At 34.9% G+C, this 22,890-nt stretch overlaps 7 protein-coding genes across 11 annotated transcripts in view; 3 read left to right on the top strand and 4 right to left on the bottom strand.

Annotated features, from left to right (window-relative positions):
• Positions 1 to 377: 377 nt before the first annotated feature.
• On the bottom strand, positions 378 to 13,117 carry LOC108967172. Of its 3 annotated transcripts, none has more exons than XM_018930449.1 (13): positions 12,941 to 13,117; positions 12,009 to 12,204; positions 10,431 to 10,556; positions 10,025 to 10,201; positions 9,541 to 9,945; positions 8,639 to 9,464; positions 5,810 to 6,452; positions 5,547 to 5,712; positions 5,278 to 5,389; positions 2,748 to 5,218; positions 2,567 to 2,684; positions 1,978 to 2,415; positions 378 to 1,894 (listed from the first exon to the last, which is right to left on the bottom strand). In XM_018930449.1, the coding sequence occupies exons 2-13, from the start codon at positions 12,189 to 12,191 to the stop codon at positions 1,008 to 1,010; spliced, it is 6,552 nt and encodes a 2,183-aa protein (XP_018785994.1). In that variant the 5' UTR covers positions 12,192 to 12,204; positions 12,941 to 13,117; the 3' UTR covers positions 378 to 1,007. The 3 variants fall into 3 exon arrangements, with proteins under 3 accessions (XP_018785994.1, XP_018785995.1, XP_018785996.1); XM_018930450.1 differs by having other exon boundaries at positions 5,810 to 6,239; positions 12,941 to 13,116; XM_018930451.1 differs by having other exon boundaries at positions 5,810 to 6,227; positions 12,941 to 13,116.
• A 232-nt stretch (positions 13,118 to 13,349) lies between these two features.
• LOC108967133 (alpha N-terminal protein methyltransferase 1) lies at positions 13,350 to 14,252 on the top strand. Its single transcript, XM_018930381.1, has 2 exons — positions 13,350 to 13,415; positions 13,477 to 14,252. Exon 2 carries the CDS (start codon positions 13,485 to 13,487, stop codon positions 14,196 to 14,198), a length of 714 nt encoding a protein of 237 aa, XP_018785926.1. The 5' UTR covers positions 13,350 to 13,415; positions 13,477 to 13,484; the 3' UTR covers positions 14,199 to 14,252.
• Positions 14,253 to 14,555: 303 nt separating this feature from the next.
• Positions 14,556 to 16,113, top strand: LOC108967166 (eukaryotic translation initiation factor 3 subunit M). The gene is made up of 3 exons (XM_018930440.1): positions 14,556 to 14,706; positions 14,823 to 15,002; positions 15,066 to 16,113. The coding sequence occupies exons 1-3, from the start codon at positions 14,662 to 14,664 to the stop codon at positions 16,002 to 16,004; spliced, it is 1,164 nt and encodes a 387-aa protein (XP_018785985.1). The 5' UTR covers positions 14,556 to 14,661; the 3' UTR covers positions 16,005 to 16,113.
• A 171-nt stretch (positions 16,114 to 16,284) lies between these two features.
• On the bottom strand, positions 16,285 to 17,200 carry LOC108967167 (phosphopantothenoylcysteine decarboxylase). The gene is made up of 3 exons (XM_018930441.1): positions 17,075 to 17,200; positions 16,805 to 17,008; positions 16,285 to 16,741 (listed from the first exon to the last, which is right to left on the bottom strand). The coding sequence occupies exons 1-3, from the start codon at positions 17,186 to 17,188 to the stop codon at positions 16,484 to 16,486; spliced, it is 576 nt and encodes a 191-aa protein (XP_018785986.1). The 5' UTR covers positions 17,189 to 17,200; the 3' UTR covers positions 16,285 to 16,483.
• A 36-nt stretch (positions 17,201 to 17,236) lies between these two features.
• On the bottom strand, positions 17,237 to 17,621 carry LOC108967168 (cytochrome c oxidase assembly protein COX19). Its single transcript, XM_018930442.1, has one exon. It carries the CDS (start codon positions 17,536 to 17,538, stop codon positions 17,254 to 17,256), a length of 285 nt encoding a protein of 94 aa, XP_018785987.1. The 5' UTR covers positions 17,539 to 17,621; the 3' UTR covers positions 17,237 to 17,253.
• Positions 17,622 to 17,874: 253 nt separating this feature from the next.
• LOC108967165 (GDP-fucose protein O-fucosyltransferase 1) lies at positions 17,875 to 19,284 on the top strand. The gene is made up of 2 exons (XM_018930439.1): positions 17,875 to 18,048; positions 18,118 to 19,284. The coding sequence occupies exons 1-2, from the start codon at positions 17,946 to 17,948 to the stop codon at positions 19,200 to 19,202; spliced, it is 1,188 nt and encodes a 395-aa protein (XP_018785984.1). The 5' UTR covers positions 17,875 to 17,945; the 3' UTR covers positions 19,203 to 19,284.
• A 1,111-nt stretch (positions 19,285 to 20,395) lies between these two features.
• The window catches only part of LOC108967164 (polycomb protein Asx), a 12,657-nt gene continuing 10,162 nt past the window's right edge, over positions 20,396 to 22,890 (bottom strand). For all 3 annotated transcript variants that reach the window (XM_018930435.1, XM_018930437.1, XM_018930436.1), the window contains one exon: positions 20,396 to 22,156. In XM_018930435.1, coding sequence (XP_018785980.1) covers positions 21,834 to 22,156 — 323 coding nt within the window. In that variant the 3' untranslated portion in view covers positions 20,396 to 21,833. The remainder of the gene's footprint in view (positions 22,157 to 22,890) is intronic.

Genomic DNA, 22,890 nt, shown 5'->3' with positions numbered 1-22,890 from the left:
CTTCTCGTTAATATTTTGTAAAATTTTATTTCATCCATCCAGGCTTGAAAAAAATTTGTTAAGAAGTATCCGAATAACATTAGCCAATACTTCGTATRCTCGATGAACTTAAACTCTTATCTTTAGATCAATACTGACAAAATTCAGTCAGAAAACAGTAACGGTAATTAAAATTTAGCTGTAGTTTTTGGTTATTTCCTTCGGATCTGCGCATTTTTGAATTTACTCTTCTGTGGCAATAAGTCTTAACAATTCCGACGTACTTGTATTCTTCCAAGACCTACCAGTTTTGAAATAGATTTCAGTCGGTGGCAAAAACTTTAAATCCCAACTCAATTTTTTACTAGTGAATTTTCTAAAATAAAGAGACCGTGTCATATGTGGCTCCATAATTATAGGCAATGCAGTTTATTATTTATATTATTCATGAAGAAAATTTTACAAATCATATGTGAAAAAAAGTAAATAAGTAATAACAAATTGTTCTTTATTTTTTCTGTTTATTGATATAAATACTCCAAATGTGTTGCAGTGAGAATGCAATGGCTGGTTGGCTTGAATATACTCATGTTTGACCGAGTGCGTCTATTTAATGTATTTAAAAGTGTATATAAACGCATTGACCTCAAGTCACACGCTTAACTGTACACGCACGCACGCACACACATTCATTTGCGCAAGCGCACCAAAAGAAGTACGCCGAATTCAACAAAATTAAGTGTTTCAATACATTTCTAAAGGTAAGGTAAAAAAAAATTAAACTAAAAACATTAATGTTGTTGTTTTTAAAATGTTCATACTAAAATAACAATCCATCATCAATGTTGGTATGTATGTAATTTCCCCAAACATCGTACAGCATAATACACATATGCATATGCATATGTACAATAACGTAAAATTTCTCTCATTCACATTCCAATGTGAAAAACTATATATGTATGTTAAACCCTTCATGGCATTCCATTTAGTTTCTAAATAATGTGCCAAAATTTTGCTCTTGTGGTTTACATAACTGAACAGAGGCCTGATGTCTCGATGCCACATTGTACTTTTTTCGCCTTAGTGAGTTTGACATTTTGCAAAGCCGGTTTCAATTCATACGTTATTAATTCCTCTTGTGGCGGCGGTGGCGTTGACGTTTTCGGTGGTGCTGTTTGACGCTTCGAAACAGTCGGCACAACTGTGCTGGTACTTGATGGAGGGAAATAACGTGGCGCTGAGGATGTACTGCCATAGCTGCCAATGACAGATATCGTACTTACATTGGACTCTGCATTGACAGCTGCTTTTATACTGCTACTGCTGCTCGACACCACCGGGGCTAGGGTAGTGGTACGTACGCCAGTCGTACCGCCGCCACATAGTACCGGTATTGTGGACACAACACTTATGGCTGATACATGGCTATATGATGTTGGATTTTCACCACCAACACCGTTAAGGTTGTCTTTATTAKCATCGATTGTATGTGCATCGGACACCGTTGAGCCTTTGGTTGGACTGATCAGCATGTTGTTGACTGCCGTTGYAGTTGTTGCGCCTGTCGCAGAGGCGCTACCACCATTATTACTATTACTATTATTATTAGTACTACTATTATTTGCTGTTATACTACTCTTAGCTATATTTATTTTAATTTTATTAACTAAGCTAGCCAATGGTATCGCAGGTGATGGACCAACTGTGGATAAATTATGTTCATCTTCGCTGCCGAGATTGCCATCAATCGAGCTATTCAAATCAATTGGAGTTGCGGTTACTGTATTTGTATTAGTGCCCTCAGCGAATTCCGTWGTATCGACTTGAACAAGTGATTGTGAGGAGGGTGGCCGTTCGGCAGTAGGCGACATGCCGGACGTCGAAGACGCAATCGTTTGAGTTTGTGTTTCTTCTGTAAATCATAAAATACAGTTTACATTAGCAAAAAACGAAATATGAAATTAATTTATTGTAAATTTATTATGTTGCACTTACCACTGCTCTGTATGGAGATCTCTTCATCAGGTGGTATCAGCACAGTACCAACATCCTCAAAACCGTCATCTTCATCCTCATCGTCATCCTTTGGTTCTTCTTTAATTTTCACATTAAAGAATGACATTTGTGAAGTTTCGTCGGTATCCGGTTGTTCCTTTTCCACATATGTATCCAAGTCTGTGAATGGAATGTGCGGCTCTTGTATTTCCACATCTGATCCAGCGGCATCCTCATCCGCATCTGCGTCTACTGATTCGGCGCCGTTATTCTCAGTGTCAATGTCAATGGAATCTTTATCTGCGATTGGCGGTACACTTTCCGGTACATATTCATCGTCATCGTCAATTTCTGTCACAGAGGGTTCCTCATTAGGCAATACGATAACGTCATCGTCGTCGTCTTCCGGAACGTTGCCAGTTGGTTTTACACCTTCAACTGAAAAAACAAATTATAATTAATATTTCTTACGGTTAACCGTAACTACAGTCACGAAAAATAGATTTTGCTCTATGCTTTTGTCAGTCTTAAACATACCATAACCTCGTATTTTACGAAATRTAATATAAAAACATAAAAAAATACTCACCATCGCTATGTTCATCACCTTCAATTTTGATAATCATATCATCATCGGTATTTGTTTCCTCTGCAGCCTTCTCTTTCTCCTTTTCCTCTATTTCTTCAACTTKAGCATTCAGTGCAGCCTATTGGATATTCCAATTTTTATTTTAGTCTAAAACGAAAAACACAATTTTTTCTTTCTTTACCTTGTAGTCATCGTAGCATAACGGATGATATATTTTATCTTCCACACGAATGGCATTGCGCAAATGCCATTCCTCAGTTTCCTCGTGATAAAATTGTTCGAACTTCTCTTGACACATATCGCAGACACGATCGACATCTTCTGGTAAAGCCGGACAACTAAGCGGTACCGGTGAATTTAGCCACTTTTGATTTGATGTCTCGTCCGATGCTTCCACATCATTTTGCTGCGATTCGAAAAAGTTCTTTTCACGTTCTTCTAAATCCTCAATTTCCTCATATTGCACCCAATCGGCTAGATCATAATACCATTTACGCGAATGTGCCTTCCGGGATAGGTCTCGTTCGCGTCGATTTTGTCGGAAATGCCAATCTAAATGCTGACTATATTTGATAGTTTGCTCTGGTGGAAAGCGCACACCACAACTGCTGCATTGCATACCAGAGAATATTGTATCGATTATTGCCAATTGGCGTATTTTAATCGTGTCCGATTTGGTCAGGTCGATTGGGCGTATGGCAACCGGTTGAGGTGATTCCTCTTCAGGCGCGGCAGCTGAGGGCAAAATACCGGCATCCTTGTTACTAGATGCTATAACATTGCCCGCTCCACCCAAAATACCAGATGATACTAGTTTCTGGAACAGCTCGTCGATATTAATTTTATTCAATGCTGTGGCAGAGAATATCGGTATAGCTGAATTGCCACTGCCTGCTGTACCAACCACTTCCGGTTCACAAACTGCGCTCGTTGCTTCTACACTTTCAGGTGTTTTAGTTGACGARGCCTCCAATTGAACACTTTCCGCTGTATCCATACTATTTTCTTGTTTTTCTTTTTCCGGCTCAGTCTTATTATCAATATCTTTTTGTGTACTCTCAGTTAGCGGTTCGTCAATTGCTTGAATAGCTGGTRCGATTGTTTGTATTGGTTCCGGTGCTGGCGGTTCGGTTTTCACATAAATCATATCTTTAACTACAATTTGGCCTGCTTTCAAACCTTGTGGCAATGCGCCGAATCGTATGAAGTAACTTATACCGCCCAATACGTAGCTCTTCGGCAAACCGCCATACTCCACTTTGGCGGGCTCGCCATTCAGCAAAACTGTCAATAGGTTATCAGCAAATTGTACAGTGTGATCTTGATTTCCCAATTTAAAACTTTGCGGTTTCGCATCCAGGAACAACGGTATGACAATGTGTGCATCAACAATCATATTGATCTTACCCACAACCAAATCTCGACGCAGCGCACCGATATTCACTTGTGGTGGCGGACCTTCAGCTTTAAGTATATGTATTCTATTTTGTAAGGGAATCGAGACGGGCGGTCCACCGAAATATATCTCATACCACTGATCATCAATGTACAGTTCGCGCGACGGAAAACCGAAACGCAAACGATGTGGCTGACCGTTAATGCTGAACGTTTTATAATCATCATTGAATTGCAACGCTATTGGTGGCTCATCATCAATGATGATCGAACGTTGACCCGCTTGAAACCCGATYTCACGTGGCTGATCCAATTCCATGAACACAATGGCTACCTGATCGTAAATGCGTATCTCTTTTGAGAGTCCATCGATCGTGATGGTCCGCACTAAATCGGCCTGCGGATTATCAATAGAGTTGCACGGTTTCGGTATGTTAGGAGGTAGTGGTATGATTGGCACCATTGGTGCTTGTGGAGGCGGTGGTACGCTGCTACGTATCATCGGGCCAGAATTCACAAATGGCGGCCCACCGGGCGCAACTACAGGCGGCATTTGCATTTGCCAAGGCATTTGCGGATGCATGATGGGCATATTTGGCGGTGGTCCACCGCGGTAGCCGCCGATATTAGGATGTGGTCGCATCATATTACCCTTCGTCCATGATTTAGGTGGATTTGTATTGCCCGGYATATTAGCTGCGATGGCGACGCCATCCACTTTTTCACCCCATTTTGTTGGTTTTAAGCGTTTCTCCCTTTGCGGCTTGGAGCGCTGTAACGCAGTTATATCATTATTGTCATTACTACGCTCATCATAAATGGGCGAACGTGTTGTTGAGGAATTGCTATTGACCAGTTCAGTGGTAGGCATGGAATTATTGGCATTATTGTCGTTTGTAGAGGTTGAAGGTCTACGCAATTTTGGTATACGCTTCTTAAGAACAGCTTCACGTGCCGCTGCGGCGCGTTGTTCTTCTGCAGTTTCCTCGTCCTCTTCAATTTGTTTGGATTTCGTTGCAGTACTGCCTTGAAGCGATTCACGTTTCTTTGCCTCCTTCAATTTGCTCGTCTCATTGATAGACATTACTTTCTGCATAAGATTCTTATATTGGTCCTGATTGATGGAGTTAGTTTCTAGCAGCTCTTGTGCCTGTGCTACAATCGTACGTATTTTTTCGTCGTTAGCATCCTGAGAGTCATCGTTTAATTGTGGCTCCGAAAGTTTAACACGCTGGGTAATATCCTTACTTAACTTTTCTGTAAAAAAAAAAWWTTTTTAGAAAAAGTTCTAATTTTTTAAATATTATAACATTTACCTGATTTATTAAATTTGCTGTATTTGGTTGCTTTTGCCAGTTTGGCACGCACGTCATCCAAGGTAGATGCTTTCTTCGTAGGTGATGATGTTGATTTTGTATTTTTTGAGGTCTTAAAAACAAAATAAAAAWATAAATAAAGAACTCAAGTTGAATTTGTGATTCTTTAAAACAGATTTCAAAGATACGAGTAATACATAAACCTGCAATCGGCACCGCAGCGCTTCGATATGACTTTCAGACTTCGTCCTCTCATTGTCTTTACTCACCTTCAAGTTATTCCAACTCTCCGCTTTCTGTTCCTCTGTTATAAATGGAGGAGGTGGTGGTGTTGGCGACTTAGCATCTTGTTGTGATTTTTGTTGTAGCTGTTGTACGGCTAGTATCTGTGGTGGTATACAAGTACGCAAATCTACGTCTTCGTCTCCAAACAATCTAAAATTAATTAAGTACAAATAAAAAAAAAAAAAGTATTTGTAAGACACGCAGCGAAAATGACCGTAATTTTTTATGGCTGTACTTGAATACTTACGCATCGAATTTGGCTTGCTTTATCTTCTTGGCCAATGGTTCTTCAAGATCTGTTCTTGATGTAGAGACACGTTTCTTCTCATCGCTATCGGCTTTATCAATTTCCATTGTATCTGGCGACAATGGCTCCGCTTTATGTTTGCTTTCTAGCTGTTCCTTAGTGTCAAGGCTGCTGTGACGCTTAGCATTAACACTACCGCTAACACTAATAACACCACCACCACCACTACCAACACCTTGATCATTATTGTCATCTGTATCAATTTTATGTTTAGTAAAAGTTTCAGTTTTCAAGAACGTTGTTACTGCGTTGCCATCTTTCCCTTTAATGTTTGCCGATCCTGCTATTGTTTCTGCTGCTGCTGCCGTTGACATCTCGTCGTCGAAGTCAAGTGCAACAGTTGTCGCCGGTTGTTGCGCTGTAGATTTGTCTAATTTATTATACAATTTCTGAATTTTAAACGACACTTTTGCTGATGTTGTTGTTGTAGTAGTAGTTATAGTATTTTTAAGATTCGCCGCTTCAGAAGCTATTACGAGCTGTTCTAATTGTGGCGCGTACGCAGCGATTGGGGGGAAATGCCTTAAGTCAATGTCCGTTTGCGCAGCAATTGCCAAACATCCGTCGGCCACTATTTTAATATCTAAAATTGGTTTTTTTATGCTTACGTTTGTTTCATTGCTCTTACGTTTTCATGCTTACTATTTATTTTGTTTATTTAATATTTTTATTGTTTGGTTTATTATTATTATTAATCATTATAATTTGCATTTTTACAAAATATTAAACAGTTGCCACAAATTTACAAGGACAATATTAAATATTCACATTATAAAAGTATACGACTAGCAAATTACGTTAAAAAAATCAATACGAAAATAACATAAAATAAACAATGCATTTACTTAAACCAATTTTAAAAAATTAAAAATAGCGGACAAGTTATAAAGTCTTGGTGAACGCGCTCAGTTGATGCTCTCATATGGAGTGCAAACATCAATGTAAATAATAAAGTGAAAGGGGTACGGGAGTATACAAATTAAAAAAAAACTGCCAAATACGGAGACACACCGCAAAAGAAATAGTAGAGTACTTGCTGCAGCGCTATTGGGTTATAAAATAATTTATAAACACAATAACCGGAGATTGCACTAACAATCCAAGTTTCAATTATTAAAAAAAGTATTACTTTGAGCGCCATGAATCGATGGTGAAAAGTGAAACTTTTGTCGATTCGGTTAGCGCGTGATTTAAATGGACCAGTCCGAGCCAAATTTAGTCATCATAATATTTATAACGGATAACAGTTTTTAATTTACCACAAAATATAAGTCTTAGCAAAAAAATTACTTTACTTTAGCTGTATTAAACGGTGGTGAAACGAAAACAAAAACGTCTAACATAACATTTTTTAAGTATTTTGTGAAAAATTATTTCCATCAAAAAAGTTTCACAAAAAAGTATTCATAAACTTTTAATTTAAGTGCCATTAAATCACTGCAAGTGTAGCAAATTAGCTGTTGAGCTTGTAGTTAGTATTGTTGAGACAAAAAGTTAAATTTGTTAGTTAAGTTCTGTTTCTAAATATTACTTTTACTAAAAACTAAATATGAACRCTACAAACTAAAAACACAAAAAAATTTACTTTGTTTTGCTCAAAAACTTATTATTTTGTTGTTTAGGAAAAAAAAAAAAATTTTAAGAATAAAAGTGTGCAAACACTCTTTATAATGTTGTGGCGGTGGCGTTTATATAATATGAGATAAAATATGCGTCTATGTACCATCGGCAGTAAATAAAGATTGAGTGGAAATGTAAACATTAGAAAACTACATACAAGGTCAGCTTGCAGTAAGTAGTGTTAATATGCTTTCRCTCGTTTGAATTTGCTTGACATTAATTTTTAATATACAAGCAATGAACTTGATTTTATCTTATTTTGCGAATCTTTATTATGATTTTTTTTTATATAAGTTTTCTCTTTTAAATGTTTGTACACTTGGCATTGTTCGTTTAGTACTATCATTATTAAACTAAATATGTTCATATGTTATGAGTATCACAGCTACTTTTAGCTACTAATTTCTCAGAAATTCTTCTAACTTATTACTTAATGTACAAATTATTATAATTTTTTGTATACTCTTACAAGAAAGTATTTTAATTTCAAAGAGAGATTGGACGTGTGGCATAAACTAAACCTGGTACAATTTTGATAGACATACTTTGGCAATCTTCTACACAGAATACCCGACCGAAATGCATTTAATCATCAGGGGGAAATAGGAACGGTTTTTGGTTTGTAAACGTTTTCAAATAACAATCGAGTAAAACAACTTTGGTTGAGCGTATTTTTTCATAAAAAGTATTTATTTTATCACATTCAAAGTCTACTTAAACTATTACTTAATTTGACCTTTGAATTCGATATTTAGCAGTAGAAATAAAAAAAAAACACACACAAACGTATTATTAGGTAACATACGTGAAAAGACAACAGCCAAAGGGTACAAAAACCAAAGCCAAARTAAAACAATTTGAGCTTACACAGCGAAGAAGAGCTCATTTCATGCCTAACAATGAGTCAAATTTTCGGGCAAAGTGTATTTCATGTATTTATTTCAATAAATACGAATGGGTAATTGCCAAATATAGCTTCTGGAATGTCTCAAAACAATAGTATTTTGCTTCATGTAATAGACTTCAAATATTTTTACAAATCTAACCAAAGTCCACACGCGCCCAACTGTCTCTCTATTTTGCGGACATTGATAATACATGTTTCTCGTAAAAGCTGTGAAATAATGTGAAAGTGTAAACGATTCTTACTTTTGTTTTCTACTTTTAATGCGGCGGCATTTTTCTGCATTTCCTCCTCGTGCTCGGCATCAGAATGGATCGCTTTCGACAGTTTCTTTGTTGAAAATATTTGTCTGTCATCACGATCCGAAAATGCGCTGCTTCCGCCGGCGCCAATTGTTGTGCCAACACCGGTAGCTTTATCAATTGGCGAACGACTACGTGAACGATTCTTACTGGTTGGTGAAGTATGTGAACTGTGTGTTTTGCGTTTTAGTTCCTTCTTTTTTGACGTTGTTAACTCGTTGCCGGACAATGATGTGGTTGAGGATTTACGCTTGAATGTTGTAGAGAGTGGCGCAATTTCAAAAGCATCTTTATCACATTTGTTACTAGTTGATTTTTTACTGCTGCGACTACTTGTAGTTCCAGTTGCGGCACTGGATGAGATACCTCTCTGTCGCTCCGAGGAACACGAACTACCGGATGATGTGGAACTCTTTGATTCGCTACGTTTACGATCTTTATCCTTATCCTTATCACGTGATGAGCTGCCTTTTCGTCGGCTTTCCGTACTCGTATTACTACCCGAATCACCGCGACTGCTTTTGTTGCTATTGCTACCATTGCGATACGAAGACGACGCTGAAGATGACTTATTGTCAGATTTATTCGCATCGGCGCCACGAAATGATGACGAAGTGGTTGACTTTGATGAGCCACGCATTGATGGCGTTGCATCTTGCATTTGCTGTTGACGTGCCAAACGTGGATCACGGTGTCTTATGGTGTTTAATAATGCAGGATTTACAGGATGCACTTTCGGTTTGTTGCCAGTGCTCGTAGGCGGGAAATTCTACACAAAATGGATTGATTATTAGGATATGAATTTGGATATAAGACCAATATACATGTGTATGTTTTTTTTTTACCTGAGGCGGCATAGGCATCATACCAACTGGTATATGCTGTGGTCTGGATTGGTTGAAATTTGAATGGAAAAGTGCTGCTGGTGGCACCGCTCCACCACCCACAATTGCCGGATGTGTTGGCCGTGGATGCATGTGGTGTTGAGACATTAAACCAGGCGGCATAATGCCAGTTGGCATTATTTGCGCAGGCACGCCGGGCATGCGCGAACCGCCCATTGTAGTGCCCGCTTCCGGTGGCATGAGGCCGTTTGTTACTTTCGACAACTGTTTATCTTGTTCTTCCAAGCTCTTTTTGGTCGCTTCAAGCTCTAATTCGAGTTTACGCTTTTTTAATTCCAGCAGTTCTCGTGTTTTGGCTTGTAATATCTCCTCAACATCTCCGTGTTGTACTTTGAGATCATAATTCTAAAAATTTAACATGTAGAAAATTTAGAAATTTGCATTTAAACAACATTATTCAATACCACATATTTCCATTACTTACGGGTTTAAGAAAATTTGGATTTACGTGGATGGACTGTGGTACTTGCTTTGCTGTGATTGGCCAATTATTGTCAATCCKCTTCACTTTTACATCCAATGCGTATAGTTTTTGTGATGGGAAAACCTCATTCCAAGTTAACCGTAGTGCATACATACGTTCACGAATTTTTTCATTAACCTTTGTAATACAAATATGAAACAAAATCTTTAAAACTCCCAAAACAGTTTCGAGTACTAAAGTACTGTTGACAACTAAAAAATTGCTTAATAAAAAATAGCCATAACAGTGTACTAAAATTTTTTTATTTAAAATTTGTTACGATATTCAATTGTTCAAATTTGGCTATAATGGGTAAAATTAAATTAGTTATCAACAGCTGTAAAGCTCTCCAGCATTAAATGCTTACCTTTTCGAATACATCGCAAAATATGTTCACAATACATTGACTGAAGAGATGAATATAAGTGCTTTTCACATTTTTCACGATAGAATCTATTAAATATAGCAAAGGCAACTTTATATCTGGCGGCACCTGTAGAATTGGAACAGTGGGAATAAACGAAAAAATACATTTAAAAAACTGCAATTAATTGACACCTATGGGATAAGCATCCATCCGACAAACAGCACCAGCAGTGCGCTGAGGTGTGCCTATTTCTTTTGGCAATATGACTAAAATCTCTTGTAATCATAATTCCTTTAACTCACTATAATTAACTCAGATTTTAATTATTTAATTTATTGTCATAAACCTAACATTAGATACAAGAACGTTAACCAAWAGTAAAAAACAAAAACGTTTTTTTTTATTTAAAAAATAAATACCTTGATAAAACTAACGAAACAATTTTGACCTAAAACATATCGGCAAAAGCACATTTATATCATATTCGACAATTCCTGACATATTGCGCGTCTTATCAAATCTTATAAGTTTATATATTAATTTATGAATATATTTAGCTACAACAGCATCACGAAATAAAAGACATTCAAAAATAACTGATCTTTGTAAAGAAGTTTTATTAAATTTAGTTTATATGTTAGTGGTTTAAAATGATATTTTTATGTTGATATGCAAATTATCATCTTTTTTGCCACATCCGGTGGATTTTACGGACCGCTGAAGCTGTAAATTAATTTAAAAACTTTCACGGGATTATTTCCCAGAAATACGCATGCAAAGTCTTATTTTGTTTACAAACTAGCTTAAATAGATGTTCACATTTTGTAGTATTGTAAATTTCCATACACTTTTAGACCTGGAACACTAGAGCTCAACTTGGTATAAATTGTGATTAACCATAACCAAATAGATTGTATATCGAAAAAATGTTGTATTAATATCTAACATTTGTAAAACGTTTTAAAAACTTTTCTAATGTGATAAAATATAAAATCTGGTGATAATGGACATTTGTAAATAAACCACAAAACGGATATTACGTACTGAAACTTTATACGTTMTAATATTCAAAAATTTCAGTTAATGAAGTTGTACGAACACTTGCTTGTTGTAATTCTCTGAAGATTATTTTAAACTAAAAGACCATATACGCAAATTTATGCAGTTTGATAAACTTTCAGCACTTAGAATATTTGAAGTTTTTTTACAAATAAAAATTAATTCTTCCACACTGATTTTTAACAGCAAGATTTTGCCTCACGATGGTAAAATCGAAAACACAGATTACGCAAATTTATTAAACACAACTTTTATTATTTCAAGGGTAAGTAAACTTTGAAGTTTTTGGATAAACATCATTCTAAAATGGAGTTTCCAAGCAGTTAGCGTTTTGTGGGTTTTTCAGTTTGATTATTTTATCGACACACTGACTAAAATACCTAAAGTTTCCTGTTAAACGACATTTCATAAGCTTTTAACGCTTTTTGAATTGTTATTAAAGCGAAAAATGATACATCCATGATATACCATGTTATAGTTTTTTTAACCTATTTCAAATTCTTTAAAAAAATGTTTAACCTTAGCGATGTGTTGCTCCACCACTTTAACAATAACTGACGCGCATCCAATATTTTCCTCTGCTAACATTGTTAGCATATTTATTAAGGGTTTACTGTTGCAAGTAAGATCAGACAAGCTGGAGAGATATTCTTCTGCCACACGTGCTTCATTTTCGTCTTTAGTTTTCACAGATATTTCCATTTTAAGTGAATTCCTGAAAATTAAGGATATCAATTATTTTTCATGTTTTACACTCTTCAAGCATTAACATCGATTTTTTCAGCGCAAGTACATACACACAATTTCATTGTAATTTAAAAATAATGTACATCTATAATATACACAATAATATATATAGTAATATACTTTTAAATATAAAAAATTAAAAAATTAACACTATTACCATGAACTAAAGCCAACGTATTTAATTATTCGTATTTGCAAACTTGTTTAAAAGTAATGCAATAACAATTTTTTCATTTATATTTWTTTTTTAATGACAAAAGTAGGCATTTCTTATTATAATTGCGGTAACGTCAATAACCATGTCAGTCGTTACAACAGTTTCGTTTAATACACGTAAACATACGATTCGCAAACGTTTGCTACAAAATTTACGCCATGATGGTGATCACTCGAAGGCATATTCGCTAAACCATGTATATATTATATAAATTCACATATGTGTGAATGCATGTTTAATATACATATATATATGTCCATACATATGAATATAATTTCGTTAATATAACAATTTACACATATATAAATCTACTTTTGTACTTTTAAATGAAGCATGGCACTTTCTTCGATCAATTTTTAGCAGAAACGAACATAATCTCCATATTTTGTAGAGAAATGTTAAGAAAAAAAAATGTGTATGTGAATGTGTACAGGAATATTTTCGTCAACATTTAGCTTATTTGAAAGAAGTATACGTCAAAACTTACCTTCAATTTTACTTGAAGTCACTTAATTATACAATCAGCACTATTTTATTGCTTTAAATTTACTTTCAATTGTATTATAAATCACTTATTTTCACGTAACACTCAACTACGACGTTGTCTACTTCACTTCACCGATTTTTAGGAAAATTTACTTTGCCAATATGGCGACCGATTGTCGCTGAATATATAAATTGCTGACAAAGTGCTGATTATGACGTTGCCACATCCTTTATAGTCTTTTAAAGTTCACGAAAACTGCAATAATTTGATTTTACTCATAATTTACTAATATTTYAGGAAATAAATTTCGGTTTGTGTTTTCTTTTATTTGTTTCGGATAGCTTTTCCAACATAATCATCAACAATTTTAAACTCAAAAAACACAAATTACTTTGACTAGACATTTCACCAAGAAGAAGCATTTTGTGAGCAAGTTTGACGTCTGCGTAGATTCTGCCAAAAAATGTGTTGTGGAGTGAGCTAATATCTTTATTRTAAATTCTTGTAAAAATATTCATATAACATAGTTTATAAAGGAACTCAAATGTCTGTGCTCAACAAGGATCCTTTGCTAACTTCACAAGCTGACCAAAACAATTCAACTGAAAATGATTTTTACGGTAGGGCGCAAAAGTATTGGTCCGAAGTTCCTGCTACGGTGAACGGCATGCTTGGTGGTTTAGGATATCTAAATAGAATTGATATCCAGGGTTCCAGTAGTTTTTTAAGAGACTTAAAAGACGTGGGTAAAAACAACGCTCTCGATTGTGGTGCGGGTATTGGGCGTATAACAAAAAATTTACTAATGTCCCGTTTTAATACAACCGATATTGTTGAGCAAGATGCTAGTTTTACAGAAAAAGCACGCGAATATTGTACAGAGGGTAATGAGCATAACGGTCGCTTAGGGGAAATATACAATATGGGTCTTCAAGAATTTACACCAGCTGCGAATAAATATGATGTGATATGGTGTCAGTGGGTTCTGGGGCATCTTACTGAAAGTGACCTTTTCAACTTTTTCCGTCGCATGCGTGTTGGTCTAACAAACAAAGGTTATTTAATAATTAAGGAGAATGTTACATCGTCCAACATAGTTGAAGAGGATAAGCAAGACTCTTCAGTAACACGTCCGTTGAAAATATACGAAACTGCAATAAAAAGCGCTGGTTTTCGAATTGTAAAAACTTGGCGACAGCAGAGCTTTCCCAAAGGATTATACCCGGTTTACATGTTGGCCTGTCGACCCACAGAATAAATAATGTCTAATTTAAAAATTGTGGATATATATCAATAATTAAGTTGAACTTAATGAAATGTTCAAATTAAAATTTTAGATTAAAGACACAAACCTCATAAAGGTCCCAAATGAAATTGCTAGTTATTCAACTATATTATACATAGTAAATCAATAAAAAAAAAATATGTATACACAAATATTTATATTTAATTTTTTGAATTTGAATAAAAGAAAGCGACAATTTATTTTTTRTTGTATGTTTTTTAAGAAATTGTGTTTCGTTTCATAATTATCTGCAGCCGTCAACTTCAAGAATGAATATACTATTGTGAATTTTTTTCAGTATTTGCGTAAATGGCAAAACTCAAGAAGAAGCATTTCCCTTGTTTCTTTTTGCTACGTGTAGCGCATAGGTGTTGCGGGTGTAAATTTATTTGGCTTTGAAAAACAGTTGCGAACACATATTGAAACTTTAATAAACATGAATTCTCCTCCGGTATTTATTGACCTGTCTTTGGACGAGCAGGTAAATAGAATTTCTTTTTAAATCATAATTAAGAGGTTGTGGTGTGAAACATCCTGGCTTTGAGGTTATGTTTTCTGTATATAATGCTGCTTTAAGCATTTGCATTGACTTTTTAGGTGCAAGAATTGAGAAAATTCTTTAAAAAGTTGGGAGCCGAGATTTCATCCGAAAAGTCTAACAAAGGTGTTGAAGATGATTTACATAAAATCATTGGAGTTTGCGATGTTTGTTTCAAAGATGGCGAACCCTCTCAAATTGACGGCATCCTTAACAGTATTGTTTCCATTATGATTACGGTAAGTTTTTATTTAGAAAATTACAATCGGAATTTATTAGTATCATATTCTTCTTTTTAATAGATTCCACTCGACCGCGGTGAAAATATTGTTTTGGCTTACTGTGAAAAAATGACGAAAGCTCCTAATGTGCCATTGGCAAAGGTTTGCTTAGAGTCTTTGTGGCGTCTGTTTAACAACTTGGATACAGCATCACCTTTGCGCTATCATGTTTATTATCATCTTGTTCAAGTGGCGAAACAAAGTGACCAAGTTTTGGAAGTTTTCACAGGTGTTGATCAACTGAAATCACAATTTGCTAATTGTCCACCATCTAGTGAGCAAATGCAGAAACTATACCGCTTGTTACACGATGTGACCAAGGATACTAACTTGGAGTTGTCAGCTAAAGTTATGATTGAATTGCTTGGCACTTACACAGCTGATAATGCCTGTGTTGCTCGAGAAGATGCCATGAAATGCATCGTGACAGCACTTGCTGATCCCAACACATTTTTGTTGGATCCATTGTTAGCCCTTAAACCAGTGCGCTTTTTGGAAGGTGATTTAATACATGACTTGTTGTCAATTTTTGTATCCGACAAATTGCCATCGTATATTCAATTCTATGAAGATCATAAGGAATTTGTTACTTCTCAAGGGTTAAATCATGAGCAGAATATGAAAAAAATGCGTTTATTGACGTTCATGCAGCTGGCAGAAAGCAATCCTGAAATGTCATTTGAAACACTCACAAAAGAATTACAAATAACCGAAGATGAAGTTGAACCATTCGTTATTGAAGTACTGAAAACAAAATTAGTGCGTGCACGTCTCGACCAGGCCAATCGCAAAGTGCACATCTCATCAACCATGCATCGTACATTTGGCGCAACCCAGTGGCAACAATTACGCGACCTTCTCTACGCCTGGAAAGAAAATTTGAATTCGGTGCGTGAAGGTTTGGGTAGTGTTTCAGCAGCACAACTCGATTTAGCGCGCAGTCAAAAATTAATACACTAACTGAATTCAACATTTTCTAACAGCCACAGACAACAATATTTTGGTCTTTTGTAATTATAAATGATTTAAATAAATTTAATTCGAGGTAAGGAAAACCAATCAATGTTAATTATATCGGAGGGTTCTTCTTTAACATGATCGAGGTAAACCGTAACATAAAAAAATGTATCTGGCACATATATTTAAAATCATTGAAACTACAAACACTTGAATTGCATTATAAATTTATATAAACCTTTTTGAATTGATATATTTATATGTAGATATATATATTTATATGTAGATATATATATTTATATATTTATTTAGTATACTACTTAAATAAATGTATGTGTGTTCCTTTTGGAAAGTATTGCTTTGCAGGAAATTATTCACCGATAACGAATGACGTCACTTCGCAGTACGCATGTACCCAAATATTTGTAATTCTTATCTAAATACATCTAATTGTGTATGCACATAGGTGTAAAACTTGGAAGCTATGATTTTTCTAAAAAGGGTTTTAATCGTTCAACGATTGTAGACACTTCGGCCATTGCCCCATTGCCCGTATCTCCGCACATCAACATCTTTGATATACAAGGTATTTCGGTATATCCCCAAGACTTAAGTTTGCTTATTTGTTCATATGTCAGAGGGTGGTCGTACATACGAGTATTCATTGCTGGACAGAAGAGTAACGGCTTGTGTAGGTCCCAGGCACGTACCACACAAGTAAGTAGGTTATCGCATATACCCTAATAAAAAATATTGAATGTAAACTAAAGTTTATAAACAATGAGCGTTATAAACAATCATACCGTTGCTATTTTGGCCAGTGTGTTTGCGCTGAGTGGTGCGATTAGTAGGATGTCTGCCCATTTGCCCAAATCTATATGTAATACAGGATCACCTCTTCTTTGCCACATTGACCACTCAGCGACATCAATCAATATTTTTACCTTTGCAGGCAAAAGCGTACTTTCGAAAAAATGTCTAGCGTGCTCTGTGGGGACTATTTTAATCTGCGAATTGTGCATGTATTGGGATCAATAAAATTTTAATTGATTGGTAATTATGCATGTACTCACATTTATGGTGTAGTCTTTTTCGTATTCTTGTATTTTTTCAATTAGCAGTGGTAGTTTGATAGTCGCCACACTTCCCGTGACACCGATTAGTATGTTCTTTTGAGGTCTCATCATAGCTTCTATTTGGTTGCTTTGAAGTTTTTTAATCGTATTTTGATATTTAAAGAATTTAATTTGATTTATTGCAATTTGTCTTTGTTATTGTCCTTGGTATTTGTTTTATTCTCGTCTTCAAAGCCCAGCTTGGACCACTGCGTTTGCTCCATCAAATTGTTTTGCATGCGACAACCAAGGTATTCTTTAGCTTCTTGGCGACACTGCGAGTTGTTGTCGTTGTTTCGGCGCAAACAATTCATGTACAGGAGGTAGTATTTCTTACAAATGCTGTCGTGATCAAGTGGAAAACTGCCCTTCTCCGGTGGTGTTGGTATGAATGACTTCTGATTAAGCGTATTCGAATTCATTTGACAAATTGATGGTAATATAGCTACCTGGGAACGGGTTTACAAGTTACCTATGCGCTATTACACAAACTTCACGTGAAGCAAAATAAACTTCAGAGACATCTGTTGGGAACATAAACATGAAMAAAAAAAAAAAAAATCAAAAAAAGGGGAAATAAAGAAATTTCTGAATTCTAGCTTTCAAAAATGAATAAAATTAATTGCGAATAAAAATTATTACAAATAAATTTTTAATTGTATGAATAAACTTACAGCCTTATACAAAGTTATTCTTAACTTTACAACACTGTCGTTTTCATAGTTTCTTTTGAAATTATACGCTTACCAGCACTAACCTAGTTTTTGTTTATTGCTTTGAGTAATTTGTTTGTACATTTTTCCAATTGATTGAAAAAGAAGCCGGTAAAATGCTAGTGTTACTGAGGATAATTGTATTTTGGACATTGCTATTATCTAGCAATGCTTCCGAAATTGATGTCAATGGCTATTTAGCATATTGTCCTTGCATGGGTTTGTATATATTTTTGTTTGACTTCACAATGTTTTGGTAAATATGTTTATTTTGTTTATTGTCATTAGGTCGATTTGGTAATCAAGCCGATCATTTCTTAGGAGCATTAGCTTTCTCCAAAGCTCTTAATCGTACATTAATTTTACCACCATGGGTTGAATATAGGAAAGGTGAAATACGTTCTACACAAGTTCCTTTCGACACGTATTTTCAGGTGAAGCCTTTACAAGAATTTCACCGTGTTATACTAATGGCTGATTTTATGATGCATATGGCTCCAAAAGTTTGGCCTGAAAATGAACGTATTTCATTTTGCTACATGGAAAGGAAAACTTTAAGTCCCAATAAAGCTCCGAAACCTGACTGTCATGCAAAAGATGGAAATCCTTTTGGTCCATTTTGGGATACGTACAACATATCCTTCGTGGATTCTGTGTTCTACAGTCCTCTTAACTTCGACATACATCACAGAGCAATGGCAACAAAATGGCAAGAGAAGTATCCGCCCACAGAATGGCCTGTTATACCATTTACTGGTGCACCAGCTAGCTTTCCCGTACAAGCCGAGAATAGGGATTTGCATCGTTATTTACGTTGGTCAAATATTTATGAAGATATGATGCGTACTTTTATTAAAAATAATTTACCTCGTGGTGCTTTTATTGGTATTCACCTCCGTAATGGTATTGACTGGGTACGAGCATGTGAACATGTAAGAGATAGTCAGCAGTTATTCGCTTCACCACAATGCCTCGGATATAATAATGAGCGTGGTTCATTATATTTCGATCTTTGCTTGCCATCTAAAGAGCTTATTATTAGACAAATCAAACGTTTGATTAAGAGCGTTAAGCAAAGTAATCCTACCAATGAGATTCGTTCAATATTTGTGGCAGCAGACGCTAATCATATGATAATAGAATTAAACACAGCATTGTCGCGTATGAATGTTACCGCCCATAAATTATATAATGATGATCCGCACCTTGATCTAGCCATATTAGGTATGGCAAACCATTTCATCGGAAATTGTGTTTCGTCATTTAGTGCATTTGTTAAAAGAGAACGAGATGTTAAAGGTTTACCTTCATATTTTTGGGCGTATCCGAAAGAAAAAGAACGCCAACATGCAAGAACCCATGAAGAACTCTAAATCATTCACAAACATGTTGATCGCATTTAACTCGCATTTGAACTTAATAAAATTTTCATATACATATGTATGCTCTATAAGGCTGTCTCTTATACACATCTAGATGTGTATAAGAGACAGCTTCTCAAGTGAAAATTTTCATATTTTGCATCGAAAAAGAAATATTCAAATATTTTAATATTTTTTCTTGAACAAAAATCTTTGCCAAATTTTGTGAAGATATCTTTACAAAAAAAAAAGTTTTTTCATTCAAGAACTTAATTATGGTGGCTGTATGATATTGTGGTCTAATATCGGGAGGAAAAGAACGTTGCAAAATTTCAGATCGTTATCTTAAAAACTTACTAGTTCGGGTATATGTACATACATATATACACAGATAGACGCACAAGTTTACATCGACTCAGCTCAAATTAACCAGACCATCGTAGGAACGTTTATATGCGATAATCTCCCATTACAGTTATACGAAAAGAAACACTATAATTAAACTTGTATTTGTTTTTTTTTTATAATATTTATTGGATATTTTGCGATACGTGCGTCTAGGAGCAAAATTATGTATTTATTCTTGTATGTAGTTTTTAATTCTATTTTCTGTATCAACGGATCTCTCTTTATTAATTTACTTTAGTTTAAAATACAGTACGAGTAGTGTATGCGTGTAATTATGTATGTATGCWTTAATGTTAATATATAATATGTACTATGTATTTATATTTGTTTATTTGTTATGTAATTTGTCCGTATTTGGGCGACTTATAAAATATTATTTACAGAATATGCGCTTACACGGGGTTCCAGCATCTGCCTGCGGCCTAACAAACATATCACCAAGCAGTGTTAACAAAAACTAAATTGGTGTATTTTCTTATGTGTATACGATAAAGTTGGCTGGCACTCATTTAAATATACATACATAATATTATGTACCGTTCAGCCGTATTTAGACGTAATTAAGTTTCTTGTTAATATCTAAAGGTTTGTATGCATGCTCTCAGGGGACAGTTGGAACCAATTGTGACCATGTTACTTAATTTTAWCCTTCTACATACATATACTATATATGTTATGTATGCTTGTGTGGTTGCATGTATTTATATATAATAGCTTATAATAGAGCAACGAACCTAAAATATTCGAATTTTAATAAATATATACAAAATATTTATTACATAGGTATATATATTATTATTCCTCATTTATTTATGTATGTTTATTGAAAAATATACATACATAATTTACTTACAGGTTACATATACATAACGCTTACTGCAATTAATTAGTAATAAGTAATACAAACTATAACGAAAAGATGAAAACAATTTTCGAAATTTTTGTAATTTCAAGATACATACATAAATATTTTTGTAAAAAACACACCCGCGATATTATGCATATTTAGAAGTATTCAATGAGAATAAATATATTGATGGTGAGAATTTCGCGTTGGGCAAGTGTGTGTATGTATGTAGGATGTGTGAAAAATTTCTACTTTTAATTATACACTCGCTGTTTTTATGTACATATGTATATTTAGCGACCTTAAACCTCATTATTGTGTATGATAACAAAAATATTAAAAATATGTCTAAAATAAGTAGTGAATGAAACTGGGCTTCTCATTAAAAACTTGTATGGTATGCAATAAAAAAATAGTAGTACTATATTAATTGTATTTATAGGTATATATATATATTTATGTTTATATATAATATTTTGAAGTCTTTCCAAGGATCTCACAATCAAATTATGCAAAAATTCTCACAAAAGTTCACTTAATTATCTTAAATTGTGTTGCGTCTAATTGTATACCAATATGTATTGTTAAATTAGCGTTTCATGATACTTGATACTGCAACAATGAATCTTGTGGTTTGTACAGTAAATTTTTAAGTTAATTTTCTTTGAAAAACTTTTTACTAAGATATTTAACGCTTTGGAAGTGGATTTTATGAAATACGCGTKTTAAATACATATATACCAAACAAAAAATAATAATTATAGTGAAATTGATGTAACTATCGTCTCAGCATTAAAGGCAAAACTTGAATTCGTTACAATTTCTTGCATATTATAGCGAAAGTAGGGACAGAAATAAACATTGCTTTTGTTAATTTAAACGGTGTGTTTATAAAGACAAAAAGTCTTATTAAAAAGAAAAAAAAAATGAAATATTAAAACTTTCTAAAACATACATCTTCTTCTCCGCATACTACTTTGCGCTATAATATATAAAAAATCACAACGCTTGTTCAAACTGAACGGCAGCGATTCTCATAGTTCGGCTTGTATGTATAATTGCATAAAGCATTTTCTATAGCAGAACTTATTTCTGTTTTTGTATATTTAGATATTTATGCATTTACCAGCTGTKAATTTTTGTTTTTGTATTATTTTGGTTGGGTTTGTTTTTGTTTTGCAGAATTCAGAATTCGTGTTTTAGTTGATATATTGGTGTAAATATATCTATGTATATGTAATTAGGTATATCTAATCAAGTATTAATATATATATATATATGTCTATATATATGTATAACTATTGTTGTATTTTATTTAGTGCAGAACCACAAATACTTCCACTACATGTGCGCAAGGCCTAAAAGGTTATTATAGAGACTTCATTATCTCATCTGATCACACAGGAGACGCACACCTTCGACGCGCTCATACAATCGTCATGGCAGAATGCGCCACATTGCTGACAAATAACCATTGCATTCAAAGAACAGGCACAATTATCCGCTTCAGTACGTGTGATATGCCCACTGCCGCCGCTGCCAGCGCCTGCCGCACCACCACCACTACCGTTACCAGCTGCTGCGGCGGCCACAACAACGGCTTTGCTTAGTTCAGCATCCAGTGTGCCAGCATTGGTTGCAGTCACTATGTAATTACCATCGGCAATAGCTGCTCCTGCTCCACTCAAATTGTCTATATAGGTTATATTGCCTGAAAGGATACAATTTTTTTTTTTATCAAATAACTTATTTACACAGTTTTTGCGAGACATTTAAAACTTATTATACTACAAATAGTTTAATACGAATTTTTCGATTTTGGTGAGATATCTTCACTAAATTAGATGTGGGTTCTTCTTAAAGGCAACAATATAATTTCCAAAGAAATCATTCTGATCAGATCCCTATAGCGCATAGTTACTATACAAACTGAATGATCGGACTGTAAAGAACGTTTAAGCGAACTGKAAGCCGCACTGTGCCTGATTTTCTTTTATAGAAACTAACAGCCAGCTTCGTTCAGATTATTTTATGACTGGGCGTGATAGTTACCTGAGCACTGACCACTCACCGTGTCTGCTTTTCTTTTATAGAGCCAACTAACAGACAGCTTCCCGCAAGATGAGATTATGACTGTTAAATCGCATCACTTCACTCACTGCGCGACAGTCATCTAAGCACTGGCTAGGCACCGTGCCTGCTTTTCTTTTATAAAACCAACTAACAGCTAGCTTCCCACAAGATGAGATTATGACTGTTAAATCGCATCACTTCACGGAGCGACAGTCATCTAAGCACTGACCAGGCACCGTGCCTGCTTTTCTTTTATAGAGCCAGCTAACAGCCAGCTTCCCGCGAGATTACATTATGACTGTTAAATCGCATCACTTCATGGCGCCACAGTCACCTAAAGACTGACCAGGCACTGTGCCTGCTTTTTTTTTT

Source organism: Bactrocera latifrons, unplaced genomic scaffold (assembly GCF_001853355.1).
Source record: "Bactrocera latifrons isolate USDA-ARS-PBARC rearing strain unplaced genomic scaffold, ASM185335v1 scaffold_179, whole genome shotgun sequence".
NCBI lineage: Eukaryota > Metazoa > Arthropoda > Insecta > Diptera > Tephritidae > Bactrocera > Bactrocera latifrons.
The sequence above is the reverse complement of the archived record's forward strand: the minus strand, read 5'-3'. Positions and strand labels throughout refer to the sequence as shown.

Coding starts and splice junctions, on each gene's coding strand:
- LOC108967133 (XM_018930381.1), top strand. CDS start 13,485: ATGTCTGTGCTCAACAAGGATCCTTTGCTAACTTCACAAGCTGACCAA.
- LOC108967166 (XM_018930440.1), top strand. CDS start 14,662: ATGAATTCTCCTCCGGTATTTATTGACCTGTCTTTGGACGAGCAG. Junction 14,707..14,822: donor ACCTGTCTTTGGACGAGCAG/GTAAATAGAATT, acceptor TTGACTTTTTAG/GTGCAAGAATTGAGAAAATT. Junction 15,003..15,065: donor TTGTTTCCATTATGATTACG/GTAAGTTTTTAT, acceptor TCTTTTTAATAG/ATTCCACTCGACCGCGGTGA.
- LOC108967168 (XM_018930442.1), bottom strand. CDS start 17,538: ATGAATTCGAATACGCTTAATCAGAAGTCATTCATACCAACACCACCG.
- LOC108967165 (XM_018930439.1), top strand. CDS start 17,946: ATGCTAGTGTTACTGAGGATAATTGTATTTTGGACATTGCTATTATCT. Junction 18,049..18,117: donor AGCATATTGTCCTTGCATGG/GTTTGTATATAT, acceptor TATTGTCATTAG/GTCGATTTGGTAATCAAGCC.
- LOC108967167 (XM_018930441.1), bottom strand. CDS start 17,188: ATGATGAGACCTCAAAAGAACATACTAATCGGTGTCACGGGAAGTGTG. Junction 17,009..17,074: donor AAAAAGACTACACCATAAAT/GTGAGTACATGC, acceptor CACAATTCGCAG/ATTAAAATAGTCCCCACAGA. Junction 16,742..16,804: donor CACTGGCCAAAATAGCAACG/GTATGATTGTTT, acceptor ATTTTTTATTAG/GGTATATGCGATAACCTACT.